We start from the raw sequence: 22830 nt of genomic DNA on the forward strand, positions 1-22830 counted from the left end.
TCCCATTTAGGTCACCACAGTGCATTAGGTAGAGTTCCCTGTGCTATATAGTATGTTCTCATTAGTTACCTATTTATACATAGTAACAGTAGTGTATATGTGTCAACCCCAATCTCCCAATTCCCCCCTCTCCCCCTCCCTTTCCCCCTTGGTATCCATAGATTTGCTATTAGAAATATAAAATGGGTCTTTCCAGGCTCATGTTTCTTCTTGGTGGAGAGTAGATGGGGCAAATGGACAAAAGCATGTAGAAGAGAATCTTAAAAAGGGTGGGAAGTTACTATTCCTTACTATTGATGCTGTAAACTAACAGAAAAAATAGTGGTAGAGGCTCCTCTCCAAGAAGCAAAGCAGGTTTTTGCCAGGATTCCTTTTACTTACCCAGGTTTTTCACTAGTACAATCAAAGTTTCCTCCCAGCCATGCATCCATATCTTTTCATAGTGAAATATCCCTCCACTGCTCCCTCTTATGCCCATGTTATGGTGCAGGCTCCCTGAGTCAACGGTCAGAGACAAAGAAACATTTGCTACCTTGATGTGCTCCTGAAGCTGAGCCTGGTGCTGCCGTGTCAAGTTCTCATGCTGTTTCTGAAACTCTGCGATCAAGAGCTGCTTCTGGATTTGCTGCTGTTGCTGGATGAGGAGTAACTCCTGCTGCAGTTGCTTCTCACGGACTACAGGGTCCACCACGGGCATCATCATCCTGAGGTCTGTCCTTAGGTCTAAAGGCGAGATGGGCTCCAGGCCCACAGGAACCTCTGACTTTACATCAACTGGAGAGACAGAAAAAAAGGATGGATGATAGAGGATAGAAAATTAGCACACTGACTTGGAAACAAATGAAAAGTGAAAGACACTATACCCCATTAGACAAATTTTACATCAACAAATCTAGTCTTTTTTTTCACAAGGATAGTAAAAGGTATTCTGCATATCAGGTTTGATAAAATGAACCACAGGCTAATTTTCAGCCAGCAATTTGTACTCTGCTGTGAAATCTTCCACATTTCCCTTTTTCAAAGAGATGACTCCAAAGATTCACGGATATCAAAGTTGTTCATAAAACTTATTCTACTGGACCACTTACCGAATTCAAGTCAACTGAGGACAAAACACTGCAACTCTATCGGGGAAAAGATGTCACGTTGTATTAGAGAACTTCTAACACAACTAAATTTGTACACCTGCAAACATTTTTGTTTGTAATCAGAGTCAGAAAATACATTCTAACATATATTCCTTATGAAGTAAACCTTTTAAAATAATGTATTTGTAGGGCTACTGAACCTACCAAAGAAAAAGTAAAAATATGCATGCTAAAATGTGGGAAATGGTGAGTAGAAAGAAAATACAGACCCAGGGTAGACAGAAGTCACCTAATTTTCAATTTCAAATCATTGTAAAAATTTCAAAACTATTGGAACCAAAAAAAAAAAAAAAAGCTTCTATAAATCGACTTTGATATTCAGGCTGCCAATTTTCAACTTCTGCTCTAAATCTAAATGCCTAGGACTTCCCTGGTGGTCCAGTGGTAAAGAATCCGCCTTACAATGCAGGGGTCGCAGGTTCGATCCTTGGTCACGGAACTAAGATCCCACATGCTGTGGGGCAACCCGCGCGCCACAGCTACTGAGCTCGTGTGCCTCAGCTAGAGCCCGTGTGCTGCAAACTACAGAGCCCATGCACCCTGGAGCCTGGGCGCCACAACTAGAGAAGAGAAAACCCACACGCCACAACGAAGAACTCACGTGCCGCAACGAAAGATCCCGCATGCCTCAACAAAGATCCCGCATGCCACAACTAAGACCCGATGCAGCCAAAAATAAATAAATAAAATAAATAAATAATAAATAAAATCTTTAAAAAAAATATAAATGCCTGTTCCCATAACTTTTAAAAGGATGTGTCACCCTCAGGGTAACTGTGTTATCCTGAGTGTGTTATTTAAGTTCTCTAGGTCTCAGTTCCCTCATATGCAAAATGAGATAATTACCATTAACAATAACAACACAGAGTTGTTAAAAGGATTAAATGTGATAATCCATTCAAAGACTGACAACATATATAGCACATCTCTCAATAAATGTTTTTTCTAAAAAATTATGTAAAAACAGAAATTTCCTGTGTACTAAAATAAATCATCAACACTGTGGGGCTAACCAAACAAAAATATGGAGCCAGTATGAAAATAAAATTGTTTATGATTTCTATTAAATATTAGAAAGTAGAAACACTAAAACATCTAGAAAAATTATAAAACAAGAAAACAAAGAAATATAGCCAAACAACTAAAAAAAAAATCCACCTTCACTAGTAAAGATATGCAAAATTTTAAATAAAAATAAGGCATTTTCTAATGATTAAATATCATATATATGATTCACATATATGCATATGTGTATGTACAACATCCCCTTGTATAGGGTAAACATATGACCAAGTAGACAATTATATGTTGCAAGTGGCACCGCCAGTTGGTTTAAAACTTCTGAAAAAGTGATACGTGATATCACAATTTGGTAACATCTGTCAAGAGGCATTAAGTATTTCTACCATTTGATTCAGGTTTTCCAACTCTTGGAATATATCTTAAGGAGATAATACTAACAGGAAGAAACAGTTCAATGTCATACTGTTTACTGAAGTATTATCATTTTAATTGAAATCACCAACTACAAGGAAATGTCTAGTAAATATGTCACATCCATTTCATGGAAAAATATGCAGTCATTAAAAATAATGTTTATGGGAACATGAAAAATGTTGTTGTAACATTAAGTGAAAGAAAAATAATAAAAATGATATATACCCTATGATGACTCTTTAAAAATAAGTTAATTTAGTCAATGTACATTTACCGAGAACCTTAAATTCCCAAGGTGATTCTAGATGTTTGGGTTCAGTAGTAAAACAAAAAGACAAAAAAATTCTAGCCCTCATAGAGCATATACTCTACTGGAGATTTAATGGTATTAGTCTCTGAATTCTACCAGCAAAGACTGGTGAGATAGAGAACAAAAGAAAGTTGTATTTTGGGTGGAAATATCAATAATTTTTCCCCTTCTACTTTTCCATATTTTTACAAATTGTATCTAATGCTGTGACTCCTACTCTGAGTAACTTAAATTTGAAGAGTCCAGGCTGGAAACTACAAAGTTAATATTCCATGCAAATTTAAGAGATATTTTCAGGAAGTCAATCAAGCTTAACATAAATTCTGTCTATAGAAGTTAAGGCTTCAAACACTAAATGAAACGTTAATGTCTTGCTTATCATCTGAATTGTGTGTACACACAGGTATGTGTGGGTACAGGCACGTGTGTGTGTCAGCTTGTAGGGGTGGAGTGGGGGAACTGGTATCAATCTTGGTTGTTGACACTGGTGATTTTTTCAATGTATAGATCAGAAGAGCTTGCACTGATAGTGCTGTATATGTCAGTTTAATGAAAATGGGAAAACAATTTATTAATAAACCATAGTTTGGGGGACAATGTCTTCTAAAATATGATATTTACAAAAGGAAAAATAATAATTGTAACAAGTTTGGAACTGATGAAGATGGCCTGTAAGATCTCTTGGTCAGAAGGTCCAATGTAGAACTTTCAATTAAGGCTCTGGAGTAACGTGAGATTTTGAGCGTTAATTTATAGAGTTGGCGTTATTCCAACCAAAAGCAATGGCTGTTAAGCATATATTTCACTTTTACATTAAAAAGGCCAAACTAAAGCCTTAGTTTTTACATGGACATCTCAATAAACAAATTTAACCCTATAAAGGCAAAATGTAAGATTTCAAGAGATCCTGGGGTCTCTTGTTGCTGGCATTCTTATTATCCATAAACTATAACCGTCAACCCCCCGCCCAAAAAAAGAACAAAACCCAAAAGAGATAAGGAAAAAAGAGCCCCAGAACTCTCCAAAACAGCTAGTGTAAGCCTCAAAGGGTAATTTGACTTCTTAACCTGCTATCCCAACAGAAATGATTGTGTCTAACTGCTTGCCTTTGTTCAGAGACTAATCACTAAATTGTGAAAAATCACCCTCAACTTACAAAAACTGCTCTTGATTATAAATAATTGCCCAAGACTGAGAGAAAGAGGCAGGCAAGATCCCAGTCTTTCATCCAATTTATTCAGCAGCAATCCACATTCCATTTGTCTAGACTAAATATAGCAGCATTTACACAAGAAATCAATAGTGCTTGCAGAGAGGAGAGCGAAGGCATGAATATTTCATCAAACTCAGAGAGAAATGGCAATCAGCAAACTGACGGTTCTGTGTAGGTCATCTCTGGCCTGCTGGATTAGTTCCTGTTACTTGGACAATAGCTCATCTCTGGTTAATCATAATCATATCACAGCCATTCTTTCTATTTTTAAAATTAATTGCATTGTGGGTGACAAAGGCTCATCGTATTCCAAAAAGAATGACGGGTTTTTCTTCCATCTTCTGTGACAGGCTAATAAGCCTCCCCAGGAGCAATAATAGTAACACAATACCAGGGCTGAGTTTCAACAAGTTACAGTCACTTACACATCACAGAATGTGAAAGAAAGGGCATTGTCCACAGCTGCTGTATTATCATAATTAGAAATAATCAACTAACAAGGAAAAATTAACAACCAATTTTAACAGTGGGGAAATGGAATCATCACTGTTCACAACATTTCTTGTCTAGGAACATGCAAATTACTTAGAACAGGTGGCCAGTGATACATAAGTTAGAAGGAAGTTGATGATAACAGTAGCATTAGCATTACTTATAAACAAATCCTGTTTTCTTAACAGATCTCATAACTTTATTTAGACTCACCCTATTTGTCTGAGATTTCAAATACATGTGACATATATATATGTATATTATATGTTTATTGTTATTCTAATAGCAAATACCCAGTCAGAACATTTCCACATATATTTAGTCTTATTATCACTTTACAGAGTTCTGCTCGTTCTTTCCTCAGTGTCTTTTCTTACTAACTCTTTGATAGTTATTCCCTCCTCTACTTAGGACTTAACAACTCATGCAATTTTTTAGAAATAGTTTTTACTTTAAGGAACATGGAAACAAAAAAGCTCCCATTTCAAAATAAAAATCTCAGCTCATATAGATGCTTATGATAATTACATTTATTTCAGCAACATATACACCTGTTCAGCTGTAACTAAATTTCTTTGATAAATACATTTTTTTAAATACCAAAACCATTAAAGAGTTAAATCGAAGTACTAAGGATACCCTAAGTAGTCACGGCATGTTTCTTTTTCTTTCTTTTTTTTTTTTTTTGCGGTTGTGGCCTCTCCCGTTGCAGAGCACAGGCTCCGGACGCGCAGGCTCAGCGGCCATGGCTCACGGGGCCCAGCCGCTCCGCGGCACGTGGGATCTTCCCAGACCGGGGCACCAACCCGTGTCCCCTGCATGGGCAGGCGGACTCTCAACCACTGCGCCACCAGGGAAGCCCCACGGCATGTTTCTTAATTTTTCACTTTAGATGCTATTATTTACAGCACAGGTATGTAGGGAGAATTGTTGTATGTTCAAAAACAGGAATCTTTGGTTGCTTCTTTATCAGCTGGGTTACAAACAAGAAGCCATCCATTTTAAGAATGTTTTCAGTGAATAACTTGCAAACCTCATGGATGGAAAAATTCTAAGAATGCAAATTTTGACCATTTACAACTATCACAACAACGGTGAAGACTGTTCACGCTGTTCCTCTGAATGAGACCCCGAAGCAGTGCAGTGTAAAGCACAGGCTTTCACACACAGAAAAAAGGCACAGGCACAATCTCGCCACCAATGTGTATGTGTCAATTCAGTTACAAGTTGAAACTTGAAAAAATGTGACAAAAAATGGAACCATGTTTAACTATCTCAGTTAATATGCACAATTACAGCAGCTACAGTAATATTCAGGATACAGCATCACCAGTGCTGCCCACAGCCAGTTTATACGGAAAATAAGTTCTTACACCAAGAAATGGTTGACCACAACCACTGGCAGGTGGATGTATGAATAACGATTTCCAGATCTGGGAGAAACAAATGTTGCTCTGATCATCTGCTCAGCTTCTTTTGTTCCTCCTTTCCTGCACAGAAATCTTTGGGCCTGCAGACTCCGCCCATGGGAAAAGGCTGCCTGTTGTGCTGTTTTGTGCTTTAACATCATCCTGTCAAATATGTGGGCCTGTCATTAGTTCAGGGCTCAGAAAAGAATGTGGATATGGAGGACAGTATGGAGGAGTTTTTTTTCCTTAAAAACCTGAAAATAGAACTACCATGTGACCCAGCAATCCCACTACTGGGCATATACCCAGAGAAAACCATAATTCAAAAAGATACCTGCACCCCAATGCTCACTGCAGCACTATTTACAATAGCCAGGACACCGAAGCAACCTAAGTGTCCATCAACAGAGGAATGGATAAAGAAGATGTGGTATATATATACAATGGAATATATTACTCAGCCATAAAAAGGAACGAAATTGGGTCATTTGTAGAGACGTGGATGGACCTAAAGGCTGTCATACAGAGTGAAGTTAAGTCAAAAAGAGAAAAACAAATATCGTATATTAACACATGTATGTGGAATCTATAAAGATGGTATAGATGATCTTATCTGCACAACAGAAATAGAGACACACACGTAGAGAACAAACATATGGACACCAATGGGGAGAAAGGGGTGGTGGTGGGATGAACTGGGAGAAAGCGACTGACATATATATACTGTTGATACTATGTATAAAATAGATAACTAATGAGAACCTATTGTATAGCTCACGGAACTCTACTCAGTGCTCCGTGGTGACTTAAATGGGAAGGAAATCCAAAAAGAGGGGATATATGTATACGTATAGCTGATTCACTTTGCTGTACAACAGAAACTAACACAAAATTGTAAAGCAACTATATTCCAATAAAAATTAATTACAAAAAAAAGAATGTGGAATATCTGTCTCGGATACATGTAATCCAGACTTTCTCAAAGTATAGCCTTTAATAATAGTTTAAGTACATGGGAAACTCTGAAGGAATTTATATGAAACTTCATCAGGAATAGACATCTTTCACTAATCTTTTCCTACTTGTTTCTTTATTGCAGCCTTTGCCAGGAGAGGCTGGTTCTATTAACATATGTGGACATGTATCCTAATGATACCCTGTCATCTATGAAACTCTGCTCAATACCAAGATGTTCACTTATGCTGGTTTGACAGGTAGCGTCAGAGAGATTATTACCTGCTCTGTAGAGTACGTACTGCCTTGTCCTGTCATTTCTGTACTTTCTGGCCAAACCGAAATCAATATGGAATAAAAACAGTGACACCCACTACCAATTAGAAAGTTATCTGGTTTACTGTGTCTTAAACTGTTCATATGCACATACGCAATTCTACTGATCATCTTGGTCAGCTAATGCTAGTACAGTTTTCACTGTGAGCCTTCTTGAACAGAAACTGGAGAGGTCTTGGAGAATGGATGGAAGAAGGTCCATAAGTATCACTTACAGTCTTTGTACTATTGATACAACTTTATGTGTGGGATGTCAATCCCACCATGAAGAATCTTAAAGTTTGCTCTGTTACAGCAACGGGGAATACCTAGCTTTTGTGATTCTAGATTCACTGCCACTTCCTCATCATTGGTTATGTTGATCACCAGAAAGAGTTCTTCGGGTAGAATCCATGGGCTTCGGGAAAGAAACAGAACTTAAATGTTTTTCTTCCTTCAACTCCATGAAATTGATTTACATTCATTTAAACCACCTTGATATTTCCTTTTCTGAAATCCTGCTACCACCTCTCACCCCCTTTCTTTTAACACTGATGTGGAACAAAAGAAGTCCAATTTTGTAATTTTATTTACACTTTTATCCATTATATCTTATTATATCACAGCATAAAGCTAACTGAGGGCTGGCCCATGCCTGATGGCTGTTTGTATTTTGTTCCTCTAGCTCTTTGCCTCAATAACTACATTGCAGCATAAATTCTTAAATATAATATAATTAATACTATCTAAAGAAAGTATTAGACTGTTTAGGGCTGTGTATATCTAAAATAACATTGAAATCACTGTTTTTAAAGTATCATAGGTTGACATATCACTTTTCATTTACACCTTTATTCAGCAAATATTTGTAAAGCCATATTAATTGCCAAAACAGCTTTTAGTCAACAAGAGAAGGAACTGCCTTCAAGGAACTCATGTGTTGATGCACATCAAGCCATAAACTGATGTAGAAAACATCAAGGGCAATGATGTTGGTGTTCTAGAATCCCACCTGGGCCCTCTTCTATTTTCCCTCCAGGACTCTCAATGGTGATACTTTCCATTCCCAGGACTTTATTTGCTTCCGCTATGGTCACAATTCTGTCTCCAGCCTAAACATCTATTCTAAACTTGCCACCCATATGTATAACTAGTACTGGTACTCTTCATTTACCTGTCTTACTCTGCTCTTTCTCCAGTACCTCTGGTCTCAGTTTGTGCAGCCAGAGGAGAACATGAAAGTGATATTTGACTCCTCTTTCCCTTTATTATCCATACCCAATCAACATAAACAATCTTCTCTACTCTTAAGTATTTTTTGAATTCATCAAGCTCTCTCCACTACCACTGCCTATTTTACTAAAGCAGCCCTCTGTCACTTTCCTGGGTAACACCCATCAGTGGAACCCCAATCTTTAACATGATGGCCTATCCTTCTATGATGTGTTTTCTGCCTGTGTTTTCAGCTTCAACACCCCCTATTCTCCTCCCTTCATTTGAGTCACACCGATCTTCTTTCAGTCCGTAAACACACCATGCTCTCCGAAATCTCAGAGATTTCTTATATACATTATCTCTTTCTAAATTCCAATCCCATCCCATTTTTCTATACTGATTCTTACTTATCCTTCATAGCTTAGCTAAAAATGATTTGATGTAGGATATCTTTCTGTATCTTATTGTATTTTCTCATTAAATTTTTCAATTCACTTTCATAATATTTTTTAATTGACTCCCTTCACCATTATTCTAAGTTCCTTGAGAAGAGGGACCACATTTTCAGTGCCTGGCACAGCATAAAATCATAGTAATGCCTCAGTGCATACCTGAAATGAATGAAGGAATAAATGAATGAGTGATAGTGATGAATCATATGGTAATAAAATTAGAAATACATATGTACATATCCAATTAAAATCCTAAAACAATTATTTATTAGTTCTTTTTGACTGTCTGAATCCAGGTAAACATTGACTGTTTATTGATAAGTGAATGAGTTTCTGGCAAAAGTGATTAAGTATTTGAAAAAAGCAATCCCCCCAATTTTTCCACCTAAGATGTCATTTCACATTTCCTAGACCCCAAGTTATCTCTTAAAACTCAGTGTGCTGACAGGTGACAACCACCAAAGTGCAGTAAGGGAGCACTGAGTAAAATAAAACTTACCCATCATGCTGTTTGCCTCAGTAGAGATCACCAAGAATAAGCCACAATCCTGAGTTATCTAAATAGTAAGGCCTAATTCATGAATGATTACCCCGTGTAATATGAGAAAATTAGAACAGAACCGATAAACTATAAGCTAAGAATTTTTTTCCAATCTCCAATTTGAAAAGTGAAGAATTACTAAATGTTAATAGAAAAGAATAAATCATCTTAAGGTTATTTAATATTTTCTCTAAAATAACCAATAACTGATTTAAAAAAAAATATTGAAGTGCCTTTTATTGAAGGCTCTTCACTGAAACATGTAGAATCATTGCAGACTTGGAAGGCATATTTTTTTCTGAAAAAGTAAATTACTCAATTTAAATGTGGCTAACATCAAAAATTGGAAATGCAAAAACAAGCAATACAACCTCAGTTTGATGACAATGTTGCCCAAATTTCACTTTAGTAATACAAATAAATATTCTTAGCTTATTTTCCACTGTTAATATTTATATCATAATGAAATAAAAAATAAATTAATCAAACTTGAAAAAATAATTTCTAGAACAAGAATTACTTAAATTGATTAGTCCAGAAATACAATTCTCCCTGATAGTGATTCTGTTCAAGTTACACGTGTTTACAGTTTCTTTAAGGTGCACTAATACATGGCATAAATGAAAAGAAAATAAATGCAAGAAGCACTCTGAGCTTTTATTTACTATTCTCTTATTCCCAGGGGTCTGAACAGGAAACAAAAATAACCACAAATGACTAAAATATCAGTAGGCCTTGAAATATCAACATTTAAGCTAAAGAAAGCTAACTTTTTAATCAAACCCTTACTATTTTGATTTACTTGATTCAAATTCCCTCTCTGCAAATATGCTTTTGAATTAAGCAGTCATAACAAACCAAAACACCAACATGAACTGCCAACTCACTTGTAATACCCACTTAGTTCTAAAGTATCGCAGTGTTTACTAGTTCTTTACTATTTGAGAACCAAGTAGAAGCTTCATTGAGCTTCCTGCAGTATGGGAACAAAATCAAGCCAATTTACGTGACTTCAAGGTAATAGGAGCTAAGAACCTAATCCATATCATTTTGTAATTTGAGACAAAAATTTAATCAGATATAATGATACCTGTAAATGAAACATTCAGTAGATGAGAAATGTTAGTGCTGTGAAGTAGGGAATACAGGTATTGATCTAAAAAGTGTCATTTATTCAGCCATCTATACCACTCATCATCTGGAATGTACAGCAAACTGACTTCTGTAAGAACTAAGACGAAGGTGGGACAAACTGTCTCCTCCATATTTTTCTCTACAACTTATATGTTTTTCTAGGTTACAGACAAGTACTAAATTATTACTATTTGCAAATAGCTAACACAACTTCCTTCTCATTATGAAAACTTAATATGTGAGGCAGGGGATTCCCCTCTGACTCCAGAACTTAGTTCATCACCTGACGTGTAACATAAGTTTAATAAATATTGGTTGAATAAATGATTCTCTCAGCAGATACCCCACTCTAATAACACTGTTTTGGAACAAATTACATTTGTTTATTTGGCAAATAGACTTTTTTCAAAGAATATGTTCCCACTCCTCTATCAGGAACCCCTGTGTGCCGAAGTATGTAACTGTATTCTGTTTTGAGAGAAAAGAAGAGCTTTTATTGGTTTTGTGTACTGCCAGCAAGAAACAATTGCCTTTAACCTAAAAAAATATTCCAATATTTTCTGAAAGCTTCAATGCTTAGTATATTTAAGACAAGAGCATATATTAAAAGTTGCAGGAAGGTATGAAAGAAAAAGAGCAGAAATGCCATGCATGAGGCTTCTCTCATTTTCCTCTTCGATTTAAACCATGTCTTTTCCTTTTCTACTCTCTAATCTTCAGTCTTACATAATGGGACTAGGACTTCAACCTTTTTCCCACCCTCCCCTTCTCCAGATCTCAGTTGTTTTCTAAGTTCTGAGGAAATCTTTATTACAAAACAAAAGGCTTATAGTCCCACTAAAACGTTCTAATATAGGATTGCACTCACTTTTAAAAAGCAAAAACATTTCTTTAAACAGCTGGACACTTTCTTCAAATAAAAACTTATGAATAGTCCCAACGTATAAAACCAGCACGAGTGCAACTGTTAAGTAGGAGCCAATGTCCCACCCACTCACTTCCTCCTTGGCCTGTTCCCCTGGGAATCCAGACTCCAAGGAATTCAACTGAAAAACACTGTTCTAACAGCATTATTTCTTTATTTGCTAAATTCAAATCAGAGGCAAATTACATTAGTCCTCTTTCAAAGAAAAATGCATTACTGTTTCATGGAATTGTAAGAATTTGGAATGTATGATTTGGAAATAATAAAGTTTCACTTTGTACATACAATTTGGGGATGAAAGTTAATGTTAAAACATAAAAATTCGGGGCTTTCCTGGTGGCGCGGTGGTTGAGAGTCCGCCTGCCGATGCAGGGGATACGGGTTCGTGCCCCGGTCTGGGAGGATCCCATATGCCGCGGAGAGGCTGGGCCCGTGAGCCATGGCCGCTGGGCCTGTGCGTCCGGAGCCTGTGCTCCGCAGTGGGGGAGGCCACAGCGGTGAGAGGCCCGCGTACAGCAAAAAAAAAAAAAAAAAACATAAAAATTCGGGACTTCCCTGGTGGTGCAGTGATTAAGAATCTGCCTGCCAGGGACACGGGTTCGAGCCCTGGTCCGGGAGGATCCCACATGCCGCGGAGCAACTAGGCCCGTGAGCCACAACTACTGAGCCTGTGCTCTAGAGCGTGCAAGCCACAACTACTGAGCCTGCGCCTGGAGCCCATGCTCTGCAACAAGAGAAGCCACCGCAATGAGAAGCCTGTGTACCGCAGTGAAGAGGAGCCCCCTCTCGCCGCAACTAGAGAAAGCCCAGGCGCAGCAACAAAGACCCAACGCAGCCAAAAAAGAAAAAAATCATCCAAAATTGCATAATTTCAAACCTAGCCAGATAAGTGCATTGGCACCCGTGTTTATGTTATTGCCACATGGTGGCACCACTCTTGTTCATAAGTAGAAATACCCACTCTCCTTTGTCAGAAGTGCTTCGGATATGAGTTTTAACATAATTATGCAGGCTTGGAATTATGCAAAGTTTTCAGGCCTTGAGCATTTTAATGAAATGTGACTTCCCTATGCTGATTCCAAATTTAGCTTTCTAAACTTGGGTAAGAACAAAGACTAATACCATATTGTTGGTTGGTCTGGAGAGTTGTTTTGCTTTAATTTAAATTATGGAGCCAACACCAATATAGCACTTACTATGTGCCACACACCGTTCTGAATGCTTTAAAAGAAATGTTAACTCATTTATCCTTCTTCACAACACTATAAGGTTGTGCTATCTGGTAACCCACGGGGTAGACACAATTATGAGCCTCATTTCACCAATGAGGAAAATGTAGGCCACAGAGGAAATTGGCCAAGGTCACACGGCTACTTAGTGGTGCAACAGGAATTAGAACATACACCAACCAGCTGCAGAGTCTATGGTCTTGGCCACTCCACTATTATTCTTCTTGACTTCTACAAAACAGGTATCCAATTTAATTTCTACACAGTTCACCTTGAAGTTTGCCTTGATGTAAATGAGAATGAAAAGTTTTTTGTTAAAATAATATTACATATTTTTTAGAGGTAAAAGGAAAGCATTTGCTTGTAATGGCCAATATATACCATAGAGAAATGTGTAATGGAACACATTTCTGCATATTTTAACACATTGGTGAATTTTCAGGTGTTTCAATGCTCTCTTTAGAAACAATTCTGTATTTAGGAATTGCAAATTTAGTATTTCACCCTTTTCTTTTAGCTACAGAAATTTCTGTTGAGTCTAGACAATTTTTAAAAATTCATCTCACTCTCTAATCTGAAATCCACTAACTCACAGGTAAAGACAACCTAATAATGAAGTTATTATTAGTACTTGATTAACTAAATCACATTGGATTGTTTCAGAAAGAGATACTGAATCATATTAACTGTAAACTGTTAATGAGACTTGAATGTATTGTTCATAAATTTTTAGATTACTTTTTTAATTGAAGAAAGAAAGCAGTAACAAAAAGGAAGAGGCAGCTGTTTTTTGACAGTATGAGAAAAGATTTGACAGGATAGACTGTGGTGGTTTATCTTTTTCTTATTTCAGAGTTTTTTTTGGTTCATGATTCCTTGTGCATTATAAAAGATGATTACTAGCCATTAAGGCACAACTTGTTAGGTAAGTGACAGGGTCTACCTAAAAGAAGAACCTAAAATTGTCAGAAGAATCTAATTTTTAAAAATATATAAAGAGAAATCAATGTGACAGTATATGTGCCTTAAAGATATTCATAATTTGGCATAAGAAAATGTAATAATTTTTCTCTTCTGTTTAATTAGACTGTGATTAAAATTTCTATTCCTGGTAGAACTCATAGTATCTGTTTATAGAAATAGGGTGTATTCAGAGAACTGTCAGCATTACAGAATGCTTCTCAATATTTTAAGCACAGCTTTGAGATAATCAGTCTACAATTTGAAGTGGTATATACAATTTGTACAAACAAAAGTATAAGAAATAATTTAAAGCATTAAAAATGAACATAACTGTGTAGAGCCAGGGTAAGCAAACTATGGCTCACGGGCCAATTCCAGCCTGCCTCCTGTTTTTTTACTGCCTGCTACATGTGAATGCTTTTCATATTCTTAAATGGTGAAAAAGTAAAGAGAAAAACCTTTCGTGACATGTGAAAATTACGTGAAATTCAAATTTCAGTGCTCACAAATAAAGTTTTATTGGAACACAGTCACACCCATTCACTTATTTATTGTCTATGGCTGCTTTCACACCACAAAAGCAGAGTTGAGTGTGACAGAGGCAGTACAGGCTGCAAAGCCTAAAATAGTTACTATCTGCCCTGACTGAAAAAGTCTGCCAAACCTTGTGGCAGAGAATCTACATCTACTTTTTATTCTCATACAGTGATACCTCCCATTGACAATCCAATGCCTAAGCTACCTCTCTACTCTCTACCCTACTGGTATAATGTAGAAGGATAAAAATTACCAAAGTTTATTTCATCTAAAATAAAACATAATTAGGAAGCAGATTACGCTGACAAGGAAAATTCCATGTAAAAGTAGCTCTAAGTATTTTTATTGGACTAATATATTAGTTTTAGGCTTTGTTGCTTGCTCTTCGCATTAAGCAGTTAACTAGAAAACAAAAATATAAGTAAGAATGATGACATTTTAAAGTGAGGAATGTATGCTGAGCACTAGCTACAATTTTTGCATGGAGTTTTTTCATTTAATATAGCAATCATTATTCCCATTTTACAGGTGATGATAATGAGCAATAGACAGGCTAGAGTGAAAACTTCCAAGGTCACATACACAACATTTTTTTAAGTGCTACTTTTTTATCTTGTTTACTTAAAATCATGGTAAATGACACTAAATGAAAGTCACTGTATCATACTCCATATTAAAGATTCAGGTGGCTTCTCCTTCTAACTTATCTCTTTTCTATGAGGCAAAGATAACAGACTCTGCATGTTAGAAGCTAGATCTAGAACAAATATTTGTTCAATTAAAATTTCTTTTACTAAAAAGAAAACCCCACAGACTGCTCCCATCTGTGTAGCAGTTGATATATGATTCCTCATACTACACACACACACACACACACACACACACACACAGCCAGTACATCTTACAGAAATCAACATGTGAACATTTGAATGAGTTTAGGAAAGGAATGTTTAGAAATTACAGGATATTGTGTTTATTTGACGTTAAAATTTTTGTTAATAATGTGTGGGTTGATTTAGTTTGTACTGAATATTTTAAAACCTTGAGGTTTTAAAGAAACAGCACATGTACCTCAAAGCTACAATAATACCTACTACAAGGTTGGCTATTATATCCTAGTGATAGATCTGTAGCCAAACCACTAAAGAAATGTGGTGCCTCAAATAAAATAGACCTACTAGTTAGGCATTGTAAAAAAAAAAAACTTATGGAAAAAAATAGTTACCCAAATGTCCTTCCAGATATTAATGTAATTTTAAATTAATGTAACCCAAGATTATAGGAAATATATTGCTAATCACAGAGTTTACCACAGCCATTCTGAATCCAATGGTTTCATTTTATTTTCCACAGAATTCGTAATATAACTTAGATCAGATGAGTTGAGATTCAACAACTTGAGAATTCATTTATTACACAGAATTTTAAGTTCTAGTTTTTTTTTAATGCTTTAACTCAGCAGTTTGGTAACTATAATCCTTCAAATTAAAAAAAAAAGTAAATATTACCTTGGTTAAACAAAAAGAAACAAAAGAGAACAAAAACACATGAAAATTTTCTTTATCCTAAGAGAAAAGCCACTTTTATAGTGGTTATTCAGGGTTCCTTTCCCTGCTGGGGTAGAGGGAGAGATAAGGAGACAGAATCCCATGTGATTCCTTAGGTCAGTGAGGAAATTCAACCTGCCACGTTAGGCATGCTTCTCTAAGATTTATGTAGGTCATTCAGTTGGGTTTATTCCTCTCACGGTAAATTTGGCAGGATGTAGGATTTAGTCAAAGTCAAGGTTCAGAAATTTCTGGGCATGTCTGGAGAGCAGGTGGGGCTGGCACAACAGATGTCCATTTGCATAAATGACTAAGGCACCTCCTAAGAAAAACTCATCTTCAGCAAAGAGGAAGCCAGGCCTGACACACGTGACCTGATAACCAAGCCTCAGGGCCTGAGTGATTCTGATTCTCAACACAAGGTGCATCCCTCCTCTGTCTACTCTCACCTCCAGGTCCCAGGGTGCAAACCTAGATCCCACCTTCTATGCTGCTCTGAAAATGCTTTCACCAAACTCATCAGTAACATCAAATTGTTAAAACCAAGGCTTGGTGTTACTTGATTCTCACAATCATGGGACACAGTTGTTTTAGAGAATAGATAAATGAATCGATCTATCAGTCCATCTTCTTTCAATCACTGGCTAATACCCAAGATCTTGCCAAAGGAGAGAAGCAGAACATGGCAGAAAGAAAACTGAGTCCTTGGTTCTAATCTTCATCACTCTACTTCTATGGGCCTTGGGTTCTTCATGTATAAGACAAATAAAAACTAAGAGGCTGAAGTAATGATCTCAAGGCTTGTTTTAGGGCCAAGGCTATTCTTTATTCTTTCCCAACCTTCAAATATATAGAATATATATTAGTCTCTATTAGAAAGTCTGTCTCATGAGATAGGCAATTCCTGTTGCCTTCATTGACTTTTTGGGTAAATCAACAACCAGAAGGGCAGGGTCTGACCATAGAGAAAGCAAGGAAAGAGAGGGATGCCTACCAAATAGAAGAAAATGACAGAGAATGGAAAGCAGGAACTCCTTTAGAAAAGCTTTATCTAATTAAAAATTATCCTAGGGCATGCTTTGCCTGAGATATAAAACTCAATTATGGTCAAAATTATTCTATTCCCCGATTGTGGTGTATGGAAACTTCTCAAACCTTCCATTATAAACAGCAAAACACACTTTCCATTTTCTATTTCAAAGAACATATTTATTTTCCTACAAGAATTGTTTCTCAGTGAGGTATAGTGAACACAGTATTTACATTTTGTTTTATTAATTACTTATGAAAATAAGAATAAACATTTTCCTCAAAAGTGCTACTACAGAGCAATACAGTACTCAATTTGACAAAAATCAGAAATATTCTAATCCCATGAAATGTAATCGATAGTCAAAGGTACCCACATTGCTTAATAAGGTAACAGAAAATTGCCAGTAATTAGGAAGAAGAAAACCAACTAAAGTTGAAAAGTAAAACTGAAAAAAAAAATTACCCACAATTTAAATATCTTAGAATTCCTTTTTTTGGTTAATGTATAAAAATAACATCACCTGCAAAGGTTTATACAAGTAAAATTACCATCACACATCAATACTTATTTTAATTATTTCAGTGCATTTAGATATGAACTAAGCTTTGGGTTTCTTTTTTTTCTTTTTCCCTAAAAGAATCGTCCATTTTTTTTCCTCTACAGAAGTACCCTAACTGTCCAAAGCATTTGGTCCTGTTCAATAGCTAAAGAACTCTTTTTTTTCTCCTCTCTCTAATTTGGCTTCAAGTCAATGCTGTTTTTCTCATTCCAACTGTTTTGGACATATGCTGGCCCAACTAACAATGGTAAACACAGCAAGCTGTCTCTGATATGGTGCTGATTAAGTCATCTTGTGAGCAAGCAGAGTTTGGATGTTAAGATGCTAAGAAAAAAACTACTTTCAGAAATTCTCCTCCCTTTGAAAAATATTTGGATTTTCAATTTTAAATTATATGATAAACAAACCATGGGATACTTTGAAAATACATTCACTCAATGCTGGCCTAGGCATTTAAGAAAAATAGAAAACGAAAACATGGTTCTTATATTCATGGATTTTACAGTTTAAAAGTATAAGGGAAAGCATAGGGAAGAATGGAGCCCAAACATGGGCTTAAAAATAACTTTCTAAAGAATGGCACTTGCATGTCTTGCAAGAAAAAAGGTATAAAATTGAAATCATGAATACTTTGAATTGCATTTTTATATGCTATTAGTAAAATATTAGTACAAAACTAGTATCTTAAACCAAAAGATTTAGGAATAGAGATCCAATGAATACCATAAGCATGTGGTACAAAATAATTGGAAGGAATACAAATATTGTAGAGTACATAATTGTTATTCAGAATGAAAAATTATTTTTAAATATTGGCTCAGATTCTGTTTTTGTACATGTGAATCGAGCACTTATTTTTTACTTAGCTTAGATAGCTAAGTGCCAGCTTCCTCTCATTATGCAAACAGATAAAACCAAATTGTTAAATAAAGCCAGAAATACAATTCTTCTCTTAAAATACATATATATTTGGAAACCTAAGAGGAAAAAGCAACTCAAAAACGGGACCATCTCAAACTTAAGAAAACTGTAATATTTTATTTATCACCAAAGCTCTCACCAGGTTAATACTATCCATTATTTGACAGATGTGAAAGCAAGACAGATTAATTTATAATCATGGACAATTTTTTTTTCAGTTTTACTCTTAAAACTTAACTCAGTTTTCTTACCTCTAAACAATGCAGGCCCCAAAAATAGAAAGGTGAGGAGTAATAACTAGTTGTTGTTATCAAAAGATTTACAATCTAAGCAGGGTGGGTATCTGAGGGAAGAAATGGTGAGAAAACATACAAAAGATATAGAATATGATAAAGTCTACACTTAACGATCTGAATAGATAATTAGGGATGTTGATGGGTGCAAATTTTTGAGAGTTTTCTCTATGAAATGTATTGTGCTAAGCACCTTAAAATACATTATGAAATCACAGAAATAGTAACAATTTTTTCTATAGGGGTCATAAGAAATGCTCCTGAGTACAATGTATTAAGAGGATGGTAGATGGAGAAATAACTAAAAAGCTAACAGCAACAACAAAAGCAGACAAGAAGATAACCATTGAATAGCTAAGGTACCGAACACAGAATAGAAAGGGATGAATTTAAGAGATGTCTTCAAGGTACAGTCAGCAAGACTGGAAGACCAACTGAATGAAACAACTAGGAATTCTTTAAAAAAAAACACTAATATATTTAGATTATGGTAGCATTGTTACAGCAACACTGAACATTTTTGTTAATTTTAAAATTATAGGGCAAAAGAACATATAATTTTCTTTTCTTTTTTTTTTTTTTTTTTTTTTTTGCGGTATGCGGGCCTCTCACTGTTGTGGCCTCCCCCGTTGCGGAGCACAGGCTCCGGACGCGCAGGCTCAGTGGCCACGGCTCACGGGCCCAGCCGCTCCGCGGCATATGGGATCCTCCCAGACCGGGGCACGAACCCGTATCCCCTGCATCGGCAGGCGGACTCTCAACCACTTGCGCCACCAGGGAGGCCCTATTTTCTTTAAAAAGGCAAAATCTTTCGATGGCAAAAGTGGGGAGCACATAAATGGCAATAAACTATTTTGTAGTCATCAATATGTTTTCTAACTGTACAAAACCATATTATAATATATTTAGAAATTCTGGGAAACTTTTGATCAGTAAATATAATCAAACTAAGTAAAAGGTCAATAAAAATGACCTACACATCAAGAAGGAATAAAATTCTTAGGCAGAAATTAAACAAAATGACTGCAACACTTGTACACTGAAATTATAAATCATTTTGGAAAGAAATTAAATGAGATGTAAATGAATGGAAATACATCCCATGTTCATAGATCAGATGACTTAATATTACTAAGGTAGCAATACCCCCCAAATTTATCCACAGATTCAATACAATCCCTGTCAAATTCCTACTTTTGCTTTGTTTATTTGCAGAAATTGACAAGCTGATCTTAAAATTCATATGAAAATGGAAGGGACCCACAATAGCCGAAACACTCTTGAAAAGAAAAAACAATATGGAGGACACACTTCCTGGTTTTAGAACTTACTACAGAACTATAATAATCAAGACACTGGCATAGAACATGTGTATATATCAATGAAATAGAACTAAGTGTCTAAAAACAAAGCTTTACACTTATGGTCAATTGTTTTTTTTTTTTTTTTTTTTTGCGGTATGCGGGCCTCTCACTGTTGTGGCCTCCCCCGTTGCGGAGCACAGGCTCCGGACGCGCAGGCTCCCGACGCGCAGGCTCAGCGGCCATGGCTCACGGGCCCAGCCGCTCCGCGGCATATGGGATCCTCCCAGACCGGGGCACGAACCCGTATCCCCTGCATCGGCAGGCGGACTCTCAACCACTTGCGCCACCAGGGAGGCCCTGGTCAATTGTTTTTTGACAAGAGTGTTAAGACAGTTCATGGAAAAAGAACAGTATTTTCAACAAATTGTGCTAGGACAACTAGATATCGAGATGCAAAAATAATGAAGTTGGGACACAGACATAGAGAATGGACCTGAGGACACAGCAGGGTAAGGGGAAGCTGGGACAAAGTGAGAGAGTAGCATGGACATATATACACTACCAAATGTAAAATGGATGGCTAGTGGGAAGCTGCTGCGCAGCCCAGGGAGATCAGCTTGGTGCTTTGTGATCACCTAGCGGGGTGGGATACGGAGGGTGGGAGGGAGATGCAAGAGGGAGGACATATGGGGATATAGGTATACGTACAGCTGATGCACTTTGTTATACAGCAGCAACTAACACAACGTTGTAAAGCAATTATACTCCAATACAATTTTAAAAAAATGAAGTTGGAACCCTACCTTCCACCACACACAAAAAATTAACTCAAAATTGATCACAGACGTAAGTATACAGCTAAAACTATAAAACTCTTAGGAGAAAAAACAGGAGTAAATCTTTGTGGCCTTGGATCCTGGCAATGGTTTCTTAAATAACAAAATCAAAAGCACAAGCAAAGGAAAAAAAAAAAGATAGATTTACATTAAAATTAAAGCATTTGTGCTGAAAATGATAACATCTATACAAAGAATGGGGGAAGATATTCACAAATTATAAATCTGATAAGGATCTAGTATCCAGAATAAATAAATTTGTAAGAGTTAAACTGAACAACAAAAATACAAACAACCCAATTAAAAAATGGGCAAAGAACTTGAAAAGATATTTCTTAAAAGAAGATATACAAATGACCAATAAGCACTTGAAAAGATTCTCAGCAACATTAGTCTTCAGGGCAATGCAAATCAAAACCACAATGAGACACCACTTCACACCCACTAGAATGGCTGTAATAAAATAGACAGATTATACCAAGTATTGACAAGCACTTATGACCCAGCTATTCCACTCCCAGGTATATACAACAAGAGAAATGAAAAACACATCCAACAGAAAAACTTGTACAGAAATGTTCATGGCAATATTATTCATAATAACCAAAAGACAGAACAACCCAAATGTCGATCAGTGGATGAACTGATAAATAAAATGTGGCATATCCATACAAGGGAGTATTTATTCAGTAATACTAAATAGTAAAAATAAGTGAAGTACTGATACATGCCAACATGGATAAACCTTAACAACACTATGCTGAACAAAGTAAGCTAGCCACGTAAGACTAGATATTGTGTGATTCCATTTATACCACATGTCCAAAATAGGCAAATTTACAGAGACAAAAAATAGATTAATGATTGTTTACGGCTGGGAGGGGGAAAGTGGGAATGAGAAATGATTGCTAGTGGGTATGAGTTTTTTTAGGGTAGACAAAAGTATTCAAAATTAGATTGTGGTGAGGGTTACATAACCCTGTGAATATACTTAAAAACACTGAATTATACATGTTAAATGAGTGAATTTTTATGATATATCTCAATTATGCTGTTAAAATAATTGAATAAAAAATTTTAAATATACTGAGATCTAGAAATAACAAAAAGTTAATATATAGAACAAAATATTTCTTCATTTCGGAACTATAAAAGACAATCACTTGGGAACTGTTATATTTCCAGAAATATAACATACAGAAATTTTAAAGTATGCAAAGTGAAAGTTGCCAATGCCTTATTAATATTTTCCCTTAAGCTATTAAGATTATATTTTTAATTCAATACATACTATCGCCAGCTTCTTTGGAGCAGAATGTGTGAAAACACAGACTTAAAATGCCACCACAGTATTGACTCCATCCTTTTAATCAAGGAATCAGACCTTTCACGTGATCGAGAAAAATGATTTATTTTCTTGTTCCTTTCCCCCCCTGACACTTTAGGTTTTCTGGGGCTAACTGATACAGTATGCAGGAACATATGTGGTCTGCTTCAAGCCTCCAATTTCTTAACTGAAAAGCCACTTTCTTTCTAATACCTGAACGGGAGGATAAATCAAGGTTAAGGTCCAAGCAAAACTCCTAAATGTATACTCGGACATTCATGACCTTCCCCCTTGCCCCCTACCTTCTCCTTAACAAGCCTTTTCTTCCCACCCCCTTGATATTTCCTCTGTGACACTAGGTGAGCTAAGTCCCATGGTCCCCACAATACTCATGTCATCAATGTAAATATTTCACCTTTGTCCATTTCCCCACTAGCAAAACAGAACAGGCCCTCAGCAAGGTTGCTTTATTTGTGCATCCACTCATTCCACAAATACATTGTTTATTAAGTGGCAATCAATGCACCGAGTGACAAAACACTGAACAAAGCACTAAGGTGGGGAGAAAAATAAACAGTATTCAATTACACTACAGTGAGGAAGCATGATATCAGAGATACACACAGGGCACCGTGGGCATGCTTTACACAACAAAGTTTTGGAGCTGGGTATATGCAGGAAACTTCAAGTAATCATTGTCACAGAGGCACACAAAGGATGTGGACGGCAGAGTGTT

General features: G+C 36.3%; 1 protein-coding gene and 1 pseudogene across 20 annotated transcripts in view; both read right to left on the reverse strand.

Moving 5' to 3' along the window:
• The window catches only part of HDAC9 (histone deacetylase 9), a 579212-nt gene that overhangs the window by 480875 nt on the left and 75507 nt on the right, over positions 1-22830 (reverse strand). For all 20 annotated transcript variants that reach the window (XM_060108643.1, XM_060108642.1, XM_060108648.1 and 17 more), the window contains exon 3: positions 533-774. In XM_060108643.1, coding sequence (XP_059964626.1) covers positions 533-774 — 242 coding nt within the window. The remainder of the gene's footprint in view (positions 1-532; positions 775-22830) is intronic.
• LOC132496405 (casein kinase I-like) overlaps positions 7100-22830 on the reverse strand; it is a 30597-nt pseudogene continuing 14866 nt past the window's right edge.

The sequence above is a fragment of the Mesoplodon densirostris genome, chromosome 9 (assembly GCF_025265405.1).
Source record: "Mesoplodon densirostris isolate mMesDen1 chromosome 9, mMesDen1 primary haplotype, whole genome shotgun sequence".
NCBI classification, from domain to species: Eukaryota; Metazoa; Chordata; class Mammalia; order Artiodactyla; family Ziphiidae; genus Mesoplodon; species Mesoplodon densirostris.